This window comes from Hyperolius riggenbachi, chromosome 1 (genome assembly GCF_040937935.1).
Source record: "Hyperolius riggenbachi isolate aHypRig1 chromosome 1, aHypRig1.pri, whole genome shotgun sequence".
Taxonomy (NCBI): Eukaryota; Metazoa; Chordata; class Amphibia; order Anura; family Hyperoliidae; genus Hyperolius; species Hyperolius riggenbachi.
This window is the reverse complement of record NC_090646.1, coordinates 154,888,062-154,907,750: the sequence shown is the minus strand read 5'-3', so window position 1 is coordinate 154,907,750 and position 19,689 is coordinate 154,888,062. Positions and strand designations below refer to the sequence as shown.

The 19,689-nt window shown below is 44.9% G+C and overlaps 1 protein-coding gene across 1 annotated transcript in view; it reads left to right on the top strand.

Moving 5' to 3' along the window:
* Window positions 1-19,689, top strand: part of NEIL3 (nei like DNA glycosylase 3) — a 71,041-nt gene that overhangs the window by 43,035 nt on the left and 8,317 nt on the right. Inside the window, exons 3-8 of the mRNA XM_068269056.1 lie at window positions 2,829-2,963; window positions 7,456-7,669; window positions 7,837-7,911; window positions 8,014-8,180; window positions 12,924-13,087; window positions 15,069-15,471. Of these exons, the coding sequence (XP_068125157.1) occupies window positions 2,829-2,963; window positions 7,456-7,669; window positions 7,837-7,911; window positions 8,014-8,180; window positions 12,924-13,087; window positions 15,069-15,471 (1,158 nt within the window). The remainder of the gene's footprint in view (window positions 1-2,828; window positions 2,964-7,455; window positions 7,670-7,836; window positions 7,912-8,013; window positions 8,181-12,923; window positions 13,088-15,068; window positions 15,472-19,689) is intronic.

Here is a 19,689-nt window from a genome sequence, read left to right as displayed (position 1 = left end):
ATAGCTAGCATAGTGCCAGTGTGGGTGGGTGGGTAGGTAGTTAGTGCCCCCTCCCCGCGGCCGCCGCTGCTATTACCTTAGGCGGCGCCGCTTCCTCTATCTCCGTCCTGCTCCGGTAACTAATTCACAGCAGCGCACCCCTCGCTGCTGTGATGACGGAGGAAACCATAGAGAGCGGCTTCCTGTAGCGGCGATGCCGTTACTATGGGAACCGCTCTCTATGGTTTCCTCCGTCATCACAGCAGCGGGGGGTGCGCTGCTGTGAATTAGTTAGTTATCGGAGCAGGACGGGGATAGAGGAAGCGGCGCCGCCTAAGGTAATAGCAGCGGCAGCTGCGGGGGGAGCGGAGAGGGGCACCACCTACCCACCCACCTACCGATGACTCGCAAGCAAGCCGACCCCCCCCCCCCCCCCCACTTTTGGGCCACTTTTGGGGGGTGAAAAATTCGGCTTGCTTGCGAGTATGTACGGTAAATAGTGATGGACGCAAATTGAAAAAAATGCACCTTTATTTCTAAGTGAAATATCGGCACCATAAATTGTGATAGGGACATTGTTTGAACGGTGTAATAACCGGGACAGATGGGCAAATAAAATACATGAGTTTTAATTATGGTAGCGTATATTAATTTCAAACTATAATGGCCAAAAACTGAGAAATAATTATTTTTTTTTCATTTCTTAATCTTCCTGTTAAAATGGATTTAGAAAAAAATAATTCTTAGCAAAATGTACTACCCAAAGAAAGTCTAATTAGTGGCGGAAAAAACAAGATATAGATCAATTCATTGTGATAAGTAGCAATAAAGTTATAGGCGAATGAATGGGAGGTGAAAGTTGCTCGGATGCATGAGATTTTCAGCACTGCGGTGCTGAACCGGTTATCCTTCTTTAACATCAAAGTTGAAAAAGATAAGGAATTAGCCCAAGCCATCTGTATACATTTAGATGATAAGCAGGCTGCCTGGAGAACACAAAAGAGCAGGCTTCTGTTCTCATTGGAGCATTTAGCTACCTGAGAAACAGAACTACAACCAGGGGAGGTATAGCAGGAAACCTGGTCGGATCCGCTAAAAATCGTGCAGAGGTAAGGGAAAAATATAGCACTTGTTTATCCTATCCGGCGGTGAGGACAAAAAAAAGGAAAATGGGGTATTGGGCGGAGTAGCTTTTAGTCAATTGAGGTCCTATCTAGCAGTTGTAGGCGGAGAACTGCCCCATCTGTATGCTGAGATGGAGATATCAGGGAATAAAATTGAGTATTAATTTAGTGTTCGGCCAGCTTTGACTATAAATCTGGGGGTGAACTGGCCTTAACCAGAGCAATCTCTAGAGGTTACAGGAACTTTACTGCTGGTCACATCCCTTAAAAATGCCCAGCTGACAAATAAGGATGCTGTGCATTTTATTTTCAGGGCAGTGAGAGCAGTGATATAAAATGCACAAAGCTGAGACACAGACCGAGGCAGCATGCTTCAGAACTAAAGAGTCACGGGATAAGAAAGTAGATTATCCCAGGAAAAGAAAGTATCTAGATAAGGCAGGCACAGTAATGTCAAATAGAAAAGGTTTAGATGCTAATGGCAACAGTATCAATAGATAGTGACCCAAACGAGGCAAGTACAGTTAGTAATAGACAAGACTAAGCCTGTGCGTGCCCGCCACCGAGCCCCTGCCGCCAAAGCCTGTGCGTGCCCGCCGCTGAGACCCCACCTCCCAAAGCCTGTGCGTGGCCGCCGCTGAGACCCCACTTCCCAAAGCCTGTGCGTGCCTGCCGCAGAGCCCCCGCCTCCCAAAGCCTGTGCGTGCCTGCCGCAGGGCCCCCACCTCCCAAAGCCTGTGCGTGCCTGCCGCAGAGCCCCCGCTTCCCAAAGCCTGTGCGTCCCTGCGGCAGAGCCCCCGCCTCCCAAAGCCTGTGCGTGCCTGCCGCAGAGCCCCCGCCTCCCAAAGCCTGTGCGTCCCTGCCGCAGAGCCCCCGCCTCCCAAAGCCTGTGCAACCCTGCCGCAGAGCCCCCGCCTCCCAAAGCCTGTGCGTCCCTGCCGCAGAGCCCCCACCTCCCAAAGCCCGAGCGTCCCTGCCGCAGAGCCCCCGCCTCCCAAAGCCTGCGCGTCCCTGCCGCAGAGCCCCCACCTCCCAAAGCCTGAGCGTCCCTGCCGCAGAGCCCCCGCCTCCCAAAGCCTGTGTGTCCCTGCCGCAGAGCCCCCGCCTCCCAAAGCCTGTGTGTCCCTGCCGCAGAGCCCCCGCCTCCCAAAGCCTGTGCGTCCCTGCCGCAGAGCCCCCGCCTCCCAAAGCCTGAGCGTCCCTGCCGCAGAGCCCCCGCCTCCCAAAGCCTGTGTGTCCCTGCCGCAGAGCCCCCGCCTCCCAAAGCCTGTGCATCCCTGCCGCAGAGCCCCTGCCACCCAAAGCATGTGCATGCCCACTGTAGAGCCCCAATCACCCAAAGTCGGAGTGTGTGCGCGCAGGTGCGTTTCTGATTCCATGCATACTTAAATCCTTCCATTAGTATATAGGATAACTGGTAGACGTATGTGACTGTGAGGCTTTTGAGAGGAGCAGTAAAGGGTATTCTTATTCAGTTATGGAGACTTGAGGCCTAATTTATGTAAAAGACTAAAAAGAATCAAGACAGATCTTTAGAAAACAAAAAAACTGCAAAATAAAGTATTGCTTTTTTTAAAACGGAAGGTAACTGCAGGTGAATAATAAAAGATAAAAGTTATTGTGCCCTGTAATCATGTCTCTTGTCCTACCAGTTGTTTTTCTGCATGTGGGCACGCAGGTGGTGTATGTAATCACACTTAAATTATGTCTATTATGTTGTCCTAGAGTCCATTTTGGTATGAACGGATCGATGCGCATTAATCCAGCAGAGAGGAAGGACAAAAGTGGAGCTCCAGCAGTTCTAGAAGTGCAGCTCACCAAGGATTTGATTTGCTTCTACGAGTCCACAGTAGATGTCAGGTAAAGTGTCCATCACTCTGTCTAATGGCTCCACAGCTGTCCTGCAGGTAAAAGGTTTGCCAAAGCTACTCTTGTCTCTTATAAGTATCAGTATTTTGCTATTTTTCATACTTTCTTGCCTTTTTTTTAGGAAGACCACTTACTAATCAAATCTCAAAGTTCATTCAAGCTGACTTTATATGTGAATCATGTCCGCTTATTAATGCAAGTTAGCGTTTCTTAGTATGTGCTAATGTTTAAAAGCCATTATACTGTTCTTTGAAGGTAGCAATTACTTGCATTGCAAGATCCGATTGCTAATGCCCTATTTTTATTTTTATTTTTTATTTAAGCCTTGGCTGCCTAACTTTTCTTCACAGGGACTACTTTTGAGCATATTTTGTACTCATGGTCATTAGTAACTACATTATAAACTTAGACAGTGTGCAATCATAGAATGTCCTGTCATATTACATGCGACGTGTCACTACTTCAAGCTAGAAGTGACTATTATGTCACAGGAGAGTTGATAGCTGTTGCTCGATCACTGAAAGCCTATCATTTGATGACTAGAGATTGTCAGTGTGATGCAAAGGATTCTGGATTGCATGTAAATTGTATGCAAAATGTACACACCTTGTCAATCAAATTAACTTCCTGTGGATTTTGGTTGATCCAGATCCAAGCTGCATGTTTTTACTTGAAATTTGCTTGTCAGCCTAATTTTTTGCATGTTATTTACCATGTCTTTTGGTGCCTGAATGCTGGCTGGTTGTCATTGTGCCACTAATGACTGAAGGTTGGCTGCCTACCAAAATGTCATTGGAGGATGAATGACTGCTGCTGGTGATTAGAGGATTGCCTGTCTGTCATTGGAAGCTGGCTGACTGCTACCATGGTGCTGAAAACTGGAACATAGCTGACTGGCTGCCATTGTGTCACTGGAGACTGGAGGATGGCGGTAGCTGCCATTGTGTCCCTGGTGTTTGGAGGCTGTCTGGATGTTTGACATTGTGTCTTTGGCAACAGGAGGATGTTTGGTTGGCTGCCACCATGTCCTATGTGACTGAAGGATTCCTAGTTGGTTGCAGCCATGTCGCTGGAGACTGAAAGGGTGTTTGGTTGGCTGCCACCATGTCCCTTGTGGTTGAAGGATGGCTGGTTGGTTGCAGCCATGTCTTTGGTGACTCTAGGATGGATGGTTGTCTGCCACTGTGCCCCTAGTGATTGGAGGATGATTTGTTGGCTGTCACTGTGTCCCTGGTGACTGGAGGATGTTTAGTTATCTGCCACTATATCCCTGTGGACTGAAGGATGTCTGGTTGGTTGCCACTGTGTCCCTGGTGACTGGAGAATGGCTGGTTGGCTGCTACTATGTGTCTGGTGGCTGAAGGATAGTTGGATGGCTTCCACTGTGGCACTGGTGACTGGAGGAGGTTTGGTTGGCTGCAGCTGTGTCACTAGTAAATGGAGGATGGCTGTAATCTCCACTAGAATTGCTTGTGCATAGCAGAACTCTTGAATAAATGTGATTTTTGATAAGTGGATAGATTTTGTAATACTATTTGGCTGTCACAGTGATGACTGGTTGGTTACAGCTGTATGATGGCATGATTGTTAGTCATGGACATGCGTTTTCTGTTTCTTGTGCAAACTGAAGCAAGAAAAGATTGCAGCAAATTAGAGCCTTGCAAACCAATCGCATGCATCTTCCTGAGTACTGTTACATATGAGCACATCTGTGTTGCATCTCTTCACAATGCTTGTAACTGACCTTTTTAATGCAGACCTATATATTCAGTCAGCAATGATCGGCCTACAGTTTTGACCAGTGTACCATCTCTTGCATTGCCCATAGCTTGGCCATCAGCTTTTCTGTTCGCTTTGCCCAACCCACATCAATAACTCTTCTTATGTGGAGTGGAGTCTTAGTATTAAAAGTATGCTTTCAAACTCTAAAGTAGGCCCAAATATATGGGTCCAATGTGCAGACCATGTGTTGAACAAGACACATTTTTAACACTTACAGACTTTGATATTAAAGTGTACCCGTGCCAAAGCTCGGGCACAAAATGAGATACTTGGCTACAGAGAGGGAAGCCTCAGGATCCTATTGAGGATTCCCTCCCTGCTCTGAGGTCCCCCATCACTGAGCATGGCACCCCAGAAGATTAGCGACGAGGCATTGTCGCAAATAATATCAGGGCACCGTCTCTTCCTTCAGCGTGGCCGCGCGAACATGCGTGCGCAGTAAGCTGGAGCCCCGGGCTCCATGCTAATGTGGCTGTGCTAATGTGGCTACTGCACAACCGCACTCATAACAAAGGAGAAGCGTGGCCCTGTTGTGGAGGGGGGTGCTGTGCTCAGCGACGGGGGACATTGAACCACCGCGGGAAGCCTCAATATGATCCTGAGGCTTTTCTCTCTTTAGGTTAATATCTTACAGGGAGTGCAGAATTATTAGGCAAATTAGTATTTTGACCACATCATCCTCTTTATGCATGTTGTCTTACTCCAAGCTGTATAGGCTCGAAAGCCTACTATCAATTAAGCATATTAGGTGATGTGCATCTCTGTAATGAGAAGGATGTGGTCTAATGACATCAACACCCTATATCAGGTTTGCATAATTATTAGGAAACTTCCTTTCCTTTGGCAAAATGGGTCAAAAGAAGGACTTGACAGGCTCAGAAAAGTCAAAAATAGTGTGATATCTTGCAGAGGGATGCAGCACTATAAAAATTGCAAAGCTTCTGAAGCGTGATCATCGAACAATCAAGCGTTTCATTCAAAATAGTCAACAGAGTCGCAAGAAGCGTGTGGAAAAACAAAGGCGCAAAATAACTGCCCATGAACTGAGAAAAGTCAAGCGTGCAGCTGCCAAGATGCCACTTGCCACCAGTTTGGCCATATTTCAGAGCTGCAACATCACTGGAGTGCCCAAAAGCACAAGGTGTGCAATACTCAGAGACATGGCCAAGGTAAGAAAGGCTGAAAGACGACCACCACTGAACAAGAAACACAAGCTGAAACGTCAAGACTGGGCCAAGAAATATTTCAAGACTGATTTTTCTAAGGTTTTATGGACTGATGAAATGAGAGTGAGTCTTGCTGGGCCAGATGGATGGGCCCGTGGCTGGATTGGTAAAGGGCAGAGAGCTCCAGTCTGACTCGGACACCAGCAAGGTGGAGGTGGAGTATCCTCAACGATGAGCTTGTGGGGCCTTTTCGGGTTGAGGATAGAGTCGAGCTCAACTCCCAGTCCTACTGCTAGATTCTGCAAGACACCTTCTTCAAGCAGTGGTACAAGACGAAGTCTGCATCCTTCAAGAAAAACATGATTTTCATGCAGGACAATGCTCCATCACACGCGTCCAAGTACTCCACAGCGTGGCTGGCAAGAAAGGGTATGAAAGAAGAAAAACTAATGACATGGCCTCCTTGTTCACCTGATCTGAACCCCATTAAGAACCTGTGGTCCATCATAAAATGTGAGATTTACAAGGAGGGAAAACAGTACACCTCTCTGAACAGTGTCTGGAGGCTGTGGTTGCTGCTGCACGCAATGTTGATGGTGAACAGATCAAAACACTGACAGAATCCATGGATGGCAGGCTTTTGTGTGTCCTTGCAAAGAAAGGTGGCTATATTGGTCACTGATTTGTTTTTGTTTTGTTTTTGAATGTCAGAAATGTATATTTGTGAATGTTGAGATGTTATATTGGTTTCACTGGTAAAAATAAATTTGAAATGGGTATATATTTGTTTTTTGTTAAGTTGCCTAATAATTATGCACAGTAAAAGTCACCTGCACACACAGATATCCCCCTAAAATAGCTAAAACTAAAAACTACTTTCAAAAATATTCAGCTTTTATATTGAGTTTTTTGGGTTCATTGAGAACATGGTGGTTGTTCAAAAATAAAATGATTCCTCAAAAATGCAACTTGCACTCCCTGTATTTTGAACACTAGCTTCAGCTCGGGATTGCTTTAAATTAGGCCTAGTCAAGATTACCTTGAGATCTCCTTTGAGGGACAGTTAGCGGCATGACTTACAAATGCCCGACTTACGAACGACCCGCCGATACGAAGGGCATGGATTCTGTGTTTCTGTGGGAACTTTTCAAAATGGACTTGAAAAAATTGAAAAAATCAATTTGAAAAAATTCAAAGAAAAAATGGCTTTTAAACTTGTATAAACAGGTACAGAGGACAGAGATGACACGGGGGATACTGGTGACACAAAAGAAGTACAGGGGGTAGAGCTCGCACAGTGTTCTGACTTAAGAACAGATTCAGGTTAAGAACAAACTTACAGTCCCTATCTTTTCATTAAATTGGGACTACCTGTATAGTAATTAAAACTATAATTTATCTGTTAAAACTCTATATTTATATGTAAGGAACATTATATTTTTGGTTACTTTTTTTTTTTTTTTTTTTTTTCTGTACAGGTGCAACTGACCTAATTAAGAATGAGATGATTGACCATCCTTTTTTGTTCTCCTTAGGAATGCTTCAGAGTGTCAGGAGAAAGTTCGTTTATTTGAAGATCTGGATGTTTGCTCCTCGAAGTTCAGCTTCTCTAGAGCAGAGTGTGAGGTTAAGAAGCAGGGAAGTCGGATGCTGTGTGACGTCCTTCTTGATCAAACCGTGTTTCCCGGAGTTGGCAACATTATCAAAAATGAAGCTCTGTTTGATAGTGGCCTGCATCCTGCTGTACAGGTATAGCCAGCTCATCTAGGTTTATTCAGCCTGCACAGGATCGCAGCTGCTACATTCATGTGTAAATTGAATAAATTAGTACACCTTCAAAGGAAGGATAATCTTATGATTGTGACTCTCTCTTTACTATAAAATGTTGTAATTTTTCCTTTTCCGATGTATCCCAGGCTGGTTCTCTAACAGATGGACAAATTAGCCATCTTGTAAAAATGACCCGTGACTTCACCCTTCTCTTTTACAAGGTAAATATTAAATTAATTAATACAGGAATGATTCTAAGGTGGAACACCTCCCCCCCCATATGAGAAGTGGCGTTTTATTAATTTATTTTATTGCACTTCCAGTGTCGAAAGAATGGCTCCGCTCTCTACAGACATTACAAAGTATACAAAAAGCCTAGTTGTGGTCAGTGTGGTACAAAGATCACTGTGTGTCGCCTGGGAGAACACAATAGAATGACCTACTTCTGTTCCAAGTGCCAAATGGATAAACCTCAGCAGCTTGATGTGAGGTATATTGCAGATTTTCTCAAAATACAATTTTGTATGTTTTTTTTGTTTTGTTTGTTTGTTTTCCCCAAACCATTGTAAATTGGGAAGATGCTAAAATGTTAATTCCATCTTCAGCAGTAACTAGCATAAAAACTTAGCAGCCTATAAATTTGTTGTTTGCTTACTCAATCAGTAGCTTTCACTTTTACTCTGACTTACTGCAGGGATGGTCCATGAGATGCTAATAAATGAGTTTAAAGTCAACCTAAAGTTTGCCCAAAAAATGAGATGAACTCACCTGGGGCTTCCCTCAGCCCCCTGCAGCCGATCGGTGCCCTCGCAGCTCCGCTCCGATGGTCCAGGACCCGCTGGCGAACACTTCCGGTTTGGCCGTCACCGGCCGACAGGCATGGGAATGCGAGTGATTGTTCGCGTTCCCAGCCTGTATATTGCCCCCTATACTGCTATTGCAGCCTCCTGGCTTCAGGGGGCTGAGGGAAGCCCCAGGTGAGTTCATCTCATTTTTTTGGGCAGACTTTAGGTTCACTTTAAGCAGACTTTATGCAATTTTGTGCAAAGGTATGCTTACTGGAAATGGATAAGTTAAATGAAATAGGGTCAACTCAGAATTATTAGCATCAGATTGTCTATCCCAAGGTCCATACCAAGCCTACTGACCTCATTACTGGCTGTTCTTTAACCCTTTCAGGACCGGCCGCCTAACCCCCCCCCCTTCCCCCCTTAAGGACCAGGCACTTTTGCATGGGGGCCGGATCCTGTTAGGGCTTGCTAGACCAAATGTCCCTCCTGGAGCCACCTTTCTCCCCTTTCACAAGCAGCCTTCACTCACCTTCCAGGCTCCAGCGATGAGCCACTGTGGACACCTCCGCTCTCGCCGACCTCTCCGCTCGTTCTGACGCTAAGTCCCGGGTCGAGGCTTGATGACGTCATCAAGCCGTGGCCCGGGACTTATGTTATGCTGGCCAGAGCGGTGGGCAGCGCCGATCGTCGGGGGGGGGGGGCGGGAACGGCAGGGAGGTGAGTGGATCCTGTTCACCCCCCCCCCCCCACCGCAGCTCTGTAAGTGATCACTATGATCCACCGGCGATCATAATGATCACATGATCATTAGCCATATGCTATGGCTTCTGATCACTGAGGGGAGATGTAAGCTGTGTGCCCACGGTCGCGCCGAGGAGCGGTAACGGCGGGTGGCGTAGAACATACGCCGCATCAGACTAGAACAGCCACAAGTACGGCGTACAATCTAATGCAAGCAGTCCCCAAAAGGTTAAAGTGTACCTGAAGTGTGAAGAAGGGGCACTTACCTCGGGAGGGGGGAAGCCTCTGGACCCTAAAGAGGCTTTCCTCGTCCTCCACAGCAGAGGCGATCCAGCGCTGGCTCCTCCGTAAATCTGATTGTCAGGCACTTGTTGGCGTGCGCGCAGGTGCACTAGTGGCTCTCCGTTCGGGCTCTGGCGGAAATAGCTGAGCCCAGTCAGGTCCACTCTATTGTGCAGGCGTCAGACATCTGAGCAGTAGAGTGGACTCGATCAGGCTCAGCTATTTCCACTGGAGCCCAAGTGAGAGTGGAGAGCCGCTAGTGCACCTGTGCAGACAGACCACTGTTAATATTATTGCTGCTGTCGGCTCGGGGGTCTCAGCGTTGACGCAGGCTGCCAGAGGAGGATGGGGGAAACCTCATTAGAATCCAGAGGCTTCTACCTCCTGAGGTAAGTACCAACCCAGGGGCACTTAAGGGTCAACACCAATAGGTTTGAGGTACTTATACTCATCAGTTTGCATCTGCGTCTACCATTTTTTTTGGACGCATTATACTGCCTATAGTCATGAGGTTTTTTTTGTTTGTTTGTTTGTACCACCCCAAGTTGCATATTTAAATCTTTCTTGATGTTCATGATATAGTTCTTTGCACATCTGTTTAAAGTGTGTACCACACATTAACAGGAATACTGTATATGGATGTAACTACGCTTTATATGAAATCCAGGAGACCTCATGTTTTTATAGTTGTGGCGGTAAGGTTGCCCAGTGATTTTCTTAGTGTGATTGTCACCTGTATGACCTGCACTTCAGCTTGTAGCAGTGTTCTGCATCACACGCTGGGCTTTCTGCTCTGTGTACGAGATCTCGTGCTTTCCAGCAGGCTCGTACAGTTATTGGCTCGGCGGTAGGCGGGACCATCTGATTGCAGCGTGCTCTTCCAGGAACGAGGCGCATACAAGTAGTCAGTCACAGAGGAGGGACTCTGGTGTAGAGATGCGAAGTTCGGATCTTTTCAATGATTCGGATGATTCGAATCGGATCATTGAAAAGATCCGGATCTTTGATCCGAAACTCGGATCATTTTACTAGGGAAGCATTCGGGGGTGCAGGACAGGACTTTCCCTGCGGTGGACGGAGAAGGGGAGGGGGGTGGACACAGAGAAGGGGAGAAGATGGAAGGGAGGAGGGACAAGCAGAAATGTTTGTTTGCGCACACAATACCCACATGCTGCAATCATATGCTTTACATATATTTCACCTATATGTTCATCTGTATACTTTGAATGCAAACGTCGCACAGTGAAAGAAAGCATTCCCCAAAGCATCCCCAGAAGTGAAGTGCAGCTGTTTAGAGCAGAGTGCAGGGGGATCATATTGCACAGCAATCACAGTGCCTGCCGTGTCCTAGCCCAGCAGCTGTCTACAAAGTTACTGAGCTGTGCCAAAAGTTTCCAATTTGTTCAATGTGCACAACTACGGAACAGACAGCCTATAATGAGCAGCACATTATAGCCAGTATGTGTGCTCTACACATACCTGGCAGTGGCACCCATGTCCCCTCTCTCTCATCTACCTGTCCCTGCAAGGCTGGCTCCCCTCCAACAGAGTGATCCATTTCTGCTCTGCTTCCAGGACCCCGCTGCCCGCTGAGAGGGGGGCGTGCCGCTCCTAGCCCCGCCCCTTTTGTGATCCAAATCACTCATTTTGATGATTCGACTCACAAAAGAGATGCGGATCAAAGATCCGAATCGTTCATGATCCGGACAACACTACTCTGGTGCCTGTGTGGCTATAAAGGCAGGGCTGGGCAAACTACCGCCATTTAGCTTTGTAATTCGGTGCCTCCTTTCCTCCTCACAGCTGCGTCACTAGGTCAGTTGTCGCTCTCCCTCGTTCCCCTCTGAATGTGTATCCGTAATTACTTGCCGTACTAACTTGCCCGTCCCTGTGAAATAGGGCACTTCTGTTTAGAAGACTGTGGAGAGGAGTGGGAAGTGCAGGTAATCACTCGCCTCCTCCCCCGGCTGTCACAAGAAGCACGGAGCAGCTCCGGACTAGTTGCATAGAGAGGGATGTTTTGGCTGCCTGGAAAACGGAGCTCACTGACAGCAGCACTGAAGGGAAAAAAACCTTCTGATCTGAACAGATATAGGCAAAACGCATGTAGCTGGCAGCCCAGCTGTGACCTCAGTCAGTAAGTTTAGTTTGCACACCCAAAAAATCTGTCCTGACTTTTTTTATTCTCCCCCCCCCCCCACCTTTTATAACCCTGAGGATACACTAATAAACCCCTGAAATCACAAGGGCCAGCATGTCCTTTCAGACCAAGCTGGACCCCAGTTCTTATCTATGTGTGAATTTGTAGCTTCTCCGTGTGATCTGTAGGACATGGACATGCGACACTATTCCTGATCGAATTACTGTATTCGGCCGGAAACAATTGATGGGGTCCACAAACAGCAAGGAAAACTTTGCCAATCAGATGATTGGTAGAGGAATCGACCCCCAAAACATTGACTGAATAATCGTGTTCGATTGGTACCGTTAGGGCTCATTCACACCAGTGCGCTTCTGTCCGCTTTTTTCCAGCAACATGTATCTGTAACATGATGTGAAAAACAGCAGACAGAAGTGCACAAAGTGTGAATGAGCCCTTAACGATGCCCAATACATAAAACTGCATAGCTCTAGACATGTGTTAACTATATGATGTCTGTTTCACCTGCACCGTCAGACGGATTTCTGTAGCTGCAAATAAAACAAAAAGCACTGTTCACTTTAATGTGTACCAGAGCTGAAAATAGTAAAAAGATTTATACATACCTGGGGCTTCCTCCCCAAAATCTTTACCATTTTCAGCTCTGGTAAACTTTAAAGTGAACAGTGCTTTTTGAGTCCCTTTAAGACAGATGGTGTATTTCTTAAAGCACACCTGAAATTAGAGCCATATGGAGGCTCAGTGTTCTCCCCAGGCTCTTTTGGCCAGATGCTCCACCCATCTAATTTTGATGTGCACCCGGCTGACATCAGCTTGTTTACTCCTCCTATGCTGTAAGCAGAGTTGCGTCAGCCCTGCATTCCCCTGGTTGTTCCCCACCCGGCTACTTTTTCATGCCACCCGGCTGGAAAAAAAATCTGGGGAGAACACTCTTGTAGGAAGATAGTGACTTCATAAGGTGTCAGTGCTTTTGTTTTGACAACAGTCACGGGCATGTGAGACGCTTGCAAAACAAAACTTTTAATTACAGGTGCGAGTTGGTTTCTTACAGCAGCCTATATAACTCTGATGTGTAAAGAGCTAGTGATGAGTGTTAGGCAGTTTTCCCATTGCCCAATAAGTTATCTGAGTGCACTTTTGATATCTGAATATGCTTTAATAAACTTCTTTTTTTTTAAATGTCTTATTGCTACTAAACAACACTAAGACTATATTTTTTTGTTGTTGTTGTTGCAATTTGGTTAATTTTATATTACAGCCAGCTTCCTAAACGAAACAGTCTAATTGGATGGGTGTGCAGAGCGGAGTCACAAGAGCATGTGGCTAGGAGTGATGAAGAACACTGGGCATGTGAAGTCTGCACGCTTATTAATAAGCCTTCAGACAAGACCTGTGATGCGTGTCTAACCCCTAGGCCACAAGGTACTTTCTCTCTATTGTATACTGCTCTCCGTACAAATGATTAATAATAGTGCTAGGAGAGGCTAAGTGGATACTTTTATACTGCTGCATGTCAGCGGTGTCCTGTTTAGAAGAGAAACAAAGGCCTCTTTAAAGTCTCCTGATAATGCATTGAAAATTAGCTCTTGATAGGATGCGATCGCTATTGCCTGTGTCACCGAGAGATGAAGTCACTTGTTTTGGTAGAAGAAAATTGAAGTGGTTCTGTGTGGTCCCAACAATCTTACTTTAAAAACCTCAACCTCAGCAACGATTTAAAAAAGGTTGAGATGACTCCTGTAATTACACCGGTATGCTGTCATCTCTGTGATGTCTCCAGTGCCTGAGCATGGGTCATGCAGCCAGCGGGGAGATATTGTAGTTAAATGATTCTGTTCTGGATTTCTGTAAATCTATCAGACTCTTCCGCCTTACCACCTCAGTACCACCCCCCCTCCTTACCAACTGTCACTAATTAGACCCTTCTAAGCCCCAGCTGGGTCCATGAATCTGGACAAACTTCCTTTATAGTGAAAGCACTCCCCTTCCACTCGTCTCAGCTGTTGTATAGATTAGTGTTGTAATTCTGATTTGCTAAAATCTGTAGATATACCAAATTTTTCACAAGCTGGAGGATATTGGAGAGCATACGTGATCCAGAAAACTTGGTCTGGATTAAAAAAAAAAAAAATATCTAAAAGATTAAGATGCATTAGGTAGCAAGGTTTGTGACCTACACTTGGGTCACATTGCACCTTAGCAAGCATTACTGAAAGGTTAGTTTTACTATAGCGAAACGTAGGCCTATTCTCACACAGAACTCTCCACCCTGACGCCTAACCCTGTCTCCCCCCCCCCCCCCTCCTGCATTAAGACCCTTCCTGATGCCTAACTCCAACCATCTCCCCCTTGCTCAAACACCCTTCTTAACCCCTAACCAACCCGCACAAGCCCTCCTGGTGCCTAACCTTAACCCCCCAAGCCTAACCTTAAAACCCTCCCACTATAAACAACAACCAAAGTTTGTGTGAGTTGATAAAAATAGAATGAAGGAAGTAATTCTACATAATACAAAATAATTTTTTGGGAAATGGCAAAATGTATACATATTTGAAGAACATTAAAAAAATTGTTCTATATTACGGAATATAAATGTAAGTTTACACACTTAAAAGGAAGGAAGTCAGATATTGGAAAAGTAATATTTTCATCCTGCATTTGCATGTGCAATATCTTGCATTGTACCCATTTTGTCAAATAGCAGCCAGGACCCAAATTTACATACAGATGACCTTAAAATGTTTTTTTGCCCCCACTTAAACTAGAATTGTATAACAAAATGATAGGGGAATTGATCTTTTAGTCCCCTATACTTTCCTAGTAGTTCTTGGTCACCTCTGAGCTGCTTGGGTATTCTGGATGCCAGTGTGACTTTATATACGTAAGAAGTGGAAAGAAAGAAGTAAGAAATTTATAATGAAGTCGATTTTCAGTGTTGTGCTTTAAAGAGAATCTGTACTCTAAAATTCTTACAATAAAAAGCATACCATTCTATTCATTATGTTCTCCTGGGCCCCTCTGTGCTGTTTCTGCCACTCCCTGCTGCAATCCTGGCTTGTAATTGCCAGTTTTAGGCAGTGTTTACAAACAAAAGACATGGCTGCTAACCAGAGTGTGATAGGCTGAGAGGCGAGCTTGGAGAGGGTGTGTAAAGCTTCTGCCTATCACAAGAAGTGCTGCACATTCCACACATTCCAGCCTGAGCCCGACAGAGGAAAGAAGATACGATTTATTACAGAGACAGTGCAACTAGAAAAGGCTGCAGTATGCCAGGGCACATTAGAACAGGTATAGGAACTTATAGGATAGAAGAAATAAGGCTCAAAATGTTGTTAGTCTCTTTAATAAAGCTATCATTTAAAACTAAGACTGCTTCCCATAACCATTCATTCCTTTCTATAAGTTTCAGCAACTCTGCATAATGGAAATGGCGGACATGACGATACTGATCTGATTAAGTATCCATGTAATAATTTTGGCAAACCATTGTCTGAAGTGAAGATAAACAGAAAAGCAGCATTTGGTCACACAACACTGGTGCTAAGTGATTTTAGTATCACAAGCGATTTTGATAATGAACAAAACAAGTTGGCCTCCGTTCCAGAGAAGTCCATTAATAATCACAGCAACACACTCAAAGTCCCCAGTAAGAGAAGAAGCAGTGAAACTGAACAGTGGGCAGATAAATTAAACACAACAATTAGTAGTCCAAGTACTGGTGTTTATTCATTTGTACCCCAGCAGAAGAGACAGAAAACTGATCACACAACTCCAGTTTACAGAAACGCAATCAATTCACCTATAAGGTAACTTTTTCTTCTGTAAATGACATTTACAATATCATTATTATTTTTTAGCAAAATGGAGCTGGCCAGGGTTCCAGGAAATGTAGACTAAATTATTCATGTTGATTTGCAAGGTTGGGGCTGTGTTTATATGGAATTCAGTTAGAGAGGAACTTACCAAAAGATAATAGTAAAAATCAAGATATTGCAAGGTGAGAAGTCAAAAAAATAAAAGATAGATCTAGGAATGATTGATACTTGCTGGATAATTTTCTTCATGTTGTTTGATTCACTGTGAGTCATCAAGACTGCTTTACTGCTGGTAGACCTACAAAGAAAGCCCAGATGCCACAAACTGCCCTCATCTATAAACACACCTGCTAACAGTCTGTTGTTGTTTTTGGTGTGTGTATATATTATTATTTTGTGAGGGATATACTGCTTGCTTGGCAGTTGGAAACAGTTATTTCCCACAATGCAACTAGATTCACACACAGGAAATTGTCAAGGCCCTAAGAATAGAAGTAAAGTTTCCGCACACTGTTGCGGGGACTAGTAAATGTATTGCCTCCTAATGCACATAGACATACAATCCTCGTCTGCCATGGTCCTGACATCACACTGTAGGAGGGGTTTTACCAACATATCAGCCACACAGATGTCCCTGATGCACTATTGGAGAAAAGGTAAAGATTTCTTATGGGAAAGGGTATCAGCTACTGATTGGGCTAAAGTTCAATCCTGGGTTACAGCTCCTCCTTAAAATGGTCCCCTAAAGGGTGAACGTATCCCTGAAATAACAAGGAATACAGGTTTCATACAAATTGGTAATGTCAACCTTCCTTTCTTCTTTGTGTCCCCGAGTGCTTCTGAAGACATGCAGCTTCTTAATGTGCATTAGTGAGCACGCTTGCTTGTGTACTCGCGCATGCGCAGTATGGAGCCATTCGTCTTTAGTAGCACGAGTGCTTTCAAAGCTTCCTGGATGGCAATTTAATCCTCCTGGTGGACTATTATTAACCGCCAGGGGGCAGCGCAGCACTATATAATTTTTTTTTTTTAAATCATGTAGCGAACCTAGGGCTCGCTACATGATAGCTGTACAGCGGCATCCCCCCACCCGCTTCGATCGCCTCCAGCGATCTTTGATCAGGAAATCCCGTTCTTGGCGACGGGGCGGGATGACGTCATGGACGTCGTGACGTCTAAGGGAGTCCCGATCCACCCCTCAGCTGAGCTCGGGCTTACCGCCAGGAAGGTTAAACGGGGGAGACGGCACTGGGGTGAGGGGTACAACAAAGGACAGAGAAGGCACTTTAGGATACAAAGCCTTTCCTGTCCATAGGTAAGTATCTGACTTTTTTTTTATTCACTTGACATTTAACTTTAAGCTACTGGTTTTTTTTTTTTTTGTACAAATTCAAAAAGAAATATACATGGCTTCGCCCACTATCCTGGAGTGATGCACTGTGGGTGTTGTAGCCTAAAAAAGGGGAAGGGATTTCATTTAATTATCCACTATTTTATGAAGGAAAAAATTTACTTTGCTGCTGTAATCTAAACTCTCCCCCTGCATAAAGAAGAGGAAAAAAACAATAAAGAAAATAAAATTAGTACATTATATTACAGCACACACAGATTTTGAAGATTCAGCTGTATTCAATGCATTCAACATAAACGCAGCCCTACTCTTTCCACTAAATTAACTTCAGGTCATCTTGGCACTAGCATGAAAACTGAAAAGAACTTAACGCTGAATAAATTAATGTCCATATACTACACTTTTTCTTTAATTTGTATTTTACAGTAATGACTCCTTTACTTGAGAAAACATTAACTAGTGACAAGCGTTCTTCCTTTCACCTACTCTGGACCTTGTTAACTCAATTTCCCATACCGCGTCTCCCTCAGAGGCATTAGAACAATGCCGCTGTATAATTGCCTTATGAAAATGTCACTTTGTTTTTCTGTGATAGAATATCCCAAAAGTAGTTATTCCATCAGTGCCAATAACCTTTTATGAGTGCCTTTATTTATTCATGTGTTTTTATGGGCTTCAAGTGCGCATTTAAATTGTGGTATGTTTGAGAAACCAGTAGTAGTAAAAAATAAATGCATTAAAACCGTCCTGGCGGTCTATTAAAAGCCGCCAGGGGGCAGCGCAGTTTTTTTTTTTTCTTTCGTTTTTTTTTTTTTTTTTAAATCATGTAGCGAGCCTAGGGCTCGCTACATGATAGCCACTGTGCAGCGGCATCCCCCCACCCTCTTCGATCGCCTCCGGCGATCAAGCCCGTCCGGAAATCCCGTTCTGAATGGGATTTTCATTAGGGCTTCCCCGTCGCCATGGCGACGGGCAGGATGACGTCACCGACGTGACGTCAAAGGTAGTCCCGATTCACCCCTCAGCGCTGCCTGGCACTGATTGGCCAGGCAGCGCATGGGTTCTGGGGGGGATGAGGGGGGGCGGCATGGCGGGTAGCAGGGAATCGGCGGGTAGCGGCGGCGAAAAAATTATGCAAATCGGCCCAGCAGGGCCTGAGAAATCCTCCTGTGCGGCTTACCCCGAACGTAGTTCGGGGTTACCGCCAGGAAGGTTGATCCTACCCATTAAAACACTGTAGCCTCTGTACGGTTATTAAGAATTATGATTTTGACACCGATTCTTAATTTAAAGTCTTATTTTAGGCACATTTTTATAACCTTTTATTTCATAGAAACAAAAAAAAAATGTAACGTCTAGGCTGCAAGCTCTCTGGTTGCAGCATTAACATCTCATGACTGCCTTGACCACTCCTACAGTTTTCCCTCAGCCTTCGGCTCGCTCAACATAGTGTGGCATCATGGGCGTGGCAACTGCAATCTCTGCCAAGACCACACCTTCCTAGTAAATGACAGCCTGGTGATTGGCTGATTGGAGCTAGAGAGATTGTGGTGGGAATCCTAGTGTCTGTAACTGTTCCGCATCTACACACGAGTTCTGATGACTAACTGCTGTCAGCATGCAGCTAAAATGTAAAGTCCTGGTTCAGCCTCTCATTTTTACATGTACATGTAGCCTTGCTTGTGATGGGCCAGGGGTATAATTATAGGAGCAGTCCCTGTAACCACAGGGGGGACCAGAGCTGAAAAGGGGCCCCAACTACTTCATCACTCACTCCGATGAAGGTGTCCATCCTTTAGATCAGGGGTTTTGGTGGCCACACTTGTCATAGGTGTGAAGATTATGATGTCCACACTTGTTTTATGACCCTTGCAAGATGGGGCCTCAGGCTGTAAGGGTTACCAGGGGTAGACAATGGAAAGGGTGTAAATATCAAAGTTTTTTGCTGGGGGACACATAATTTGTAGTTGCATCCCAGAGCGCAGGGTGGGGGGGTATTATATAGCATGGCCTACCTGAAACTGACTATAGCGCTAAATAGGCCTTGCACACGCGTTTCGGCAGAATAGATGTTTAATAAGCATCCTATTTGCACTAATTCGTGCACAAATACGATGTGTAGATATACATCCACTTTGCAGAAAGTGGTTAAGAGCAGATAACAGTGTATTTTTAAGTTTGAAATTTTACCCTCTATAATTTTCATGTCCAGGTTAGCTAAATACAGTAACTAGTTTAATTTTTCATGTTTTTTTTTTTTCTAGTTAGTTCTATTCTTCGCTATTGTGCAACCTTGCGAATGCACCTGCTGAACCTTATTACAATCAGTGCTAAGTGGGATGTCTGCCTTCACTATAATCATACAAGAAACCCTAAATTGTCTGCCACATCTGTGCATGTGCAGTATTTTTCACCCCATACAGAATTGAGCAAATCCACATCTTGCACTGAGGGGGAAATACTATAAACAGCTATATGTAAGTTGGATTAATGATTCTGTGTAAAAGGGGCAATAGAGGTGCTAAATAGCAGCAGCTTTGCATGCATGTACCGTATGCTTTGCTCCCCATGAAGGAAAAAAACTTCTATGGCTCTGCAGTTGTGAAGTTAGTTACCTTCTGTTATTAGAAAAACAGCAATACAATGTTTCCTGTCACAAACACATACAAGTGAGGATAGAAGGCCTGCAACAGGCTTCCTGAGGTCTGGCACCAAATATCCGAGTGCTTCTAAGGGCTGGTTCACACAGGCTTCTGTTCAGCGTCTTGTTTAGCTAATGCTAAATGCTTTTCTGTACCGCATAGAAAAGAGATTGGCATCAGCTCTCGTCGTTGTGTTTTGAACCCTTAGGGGAACCC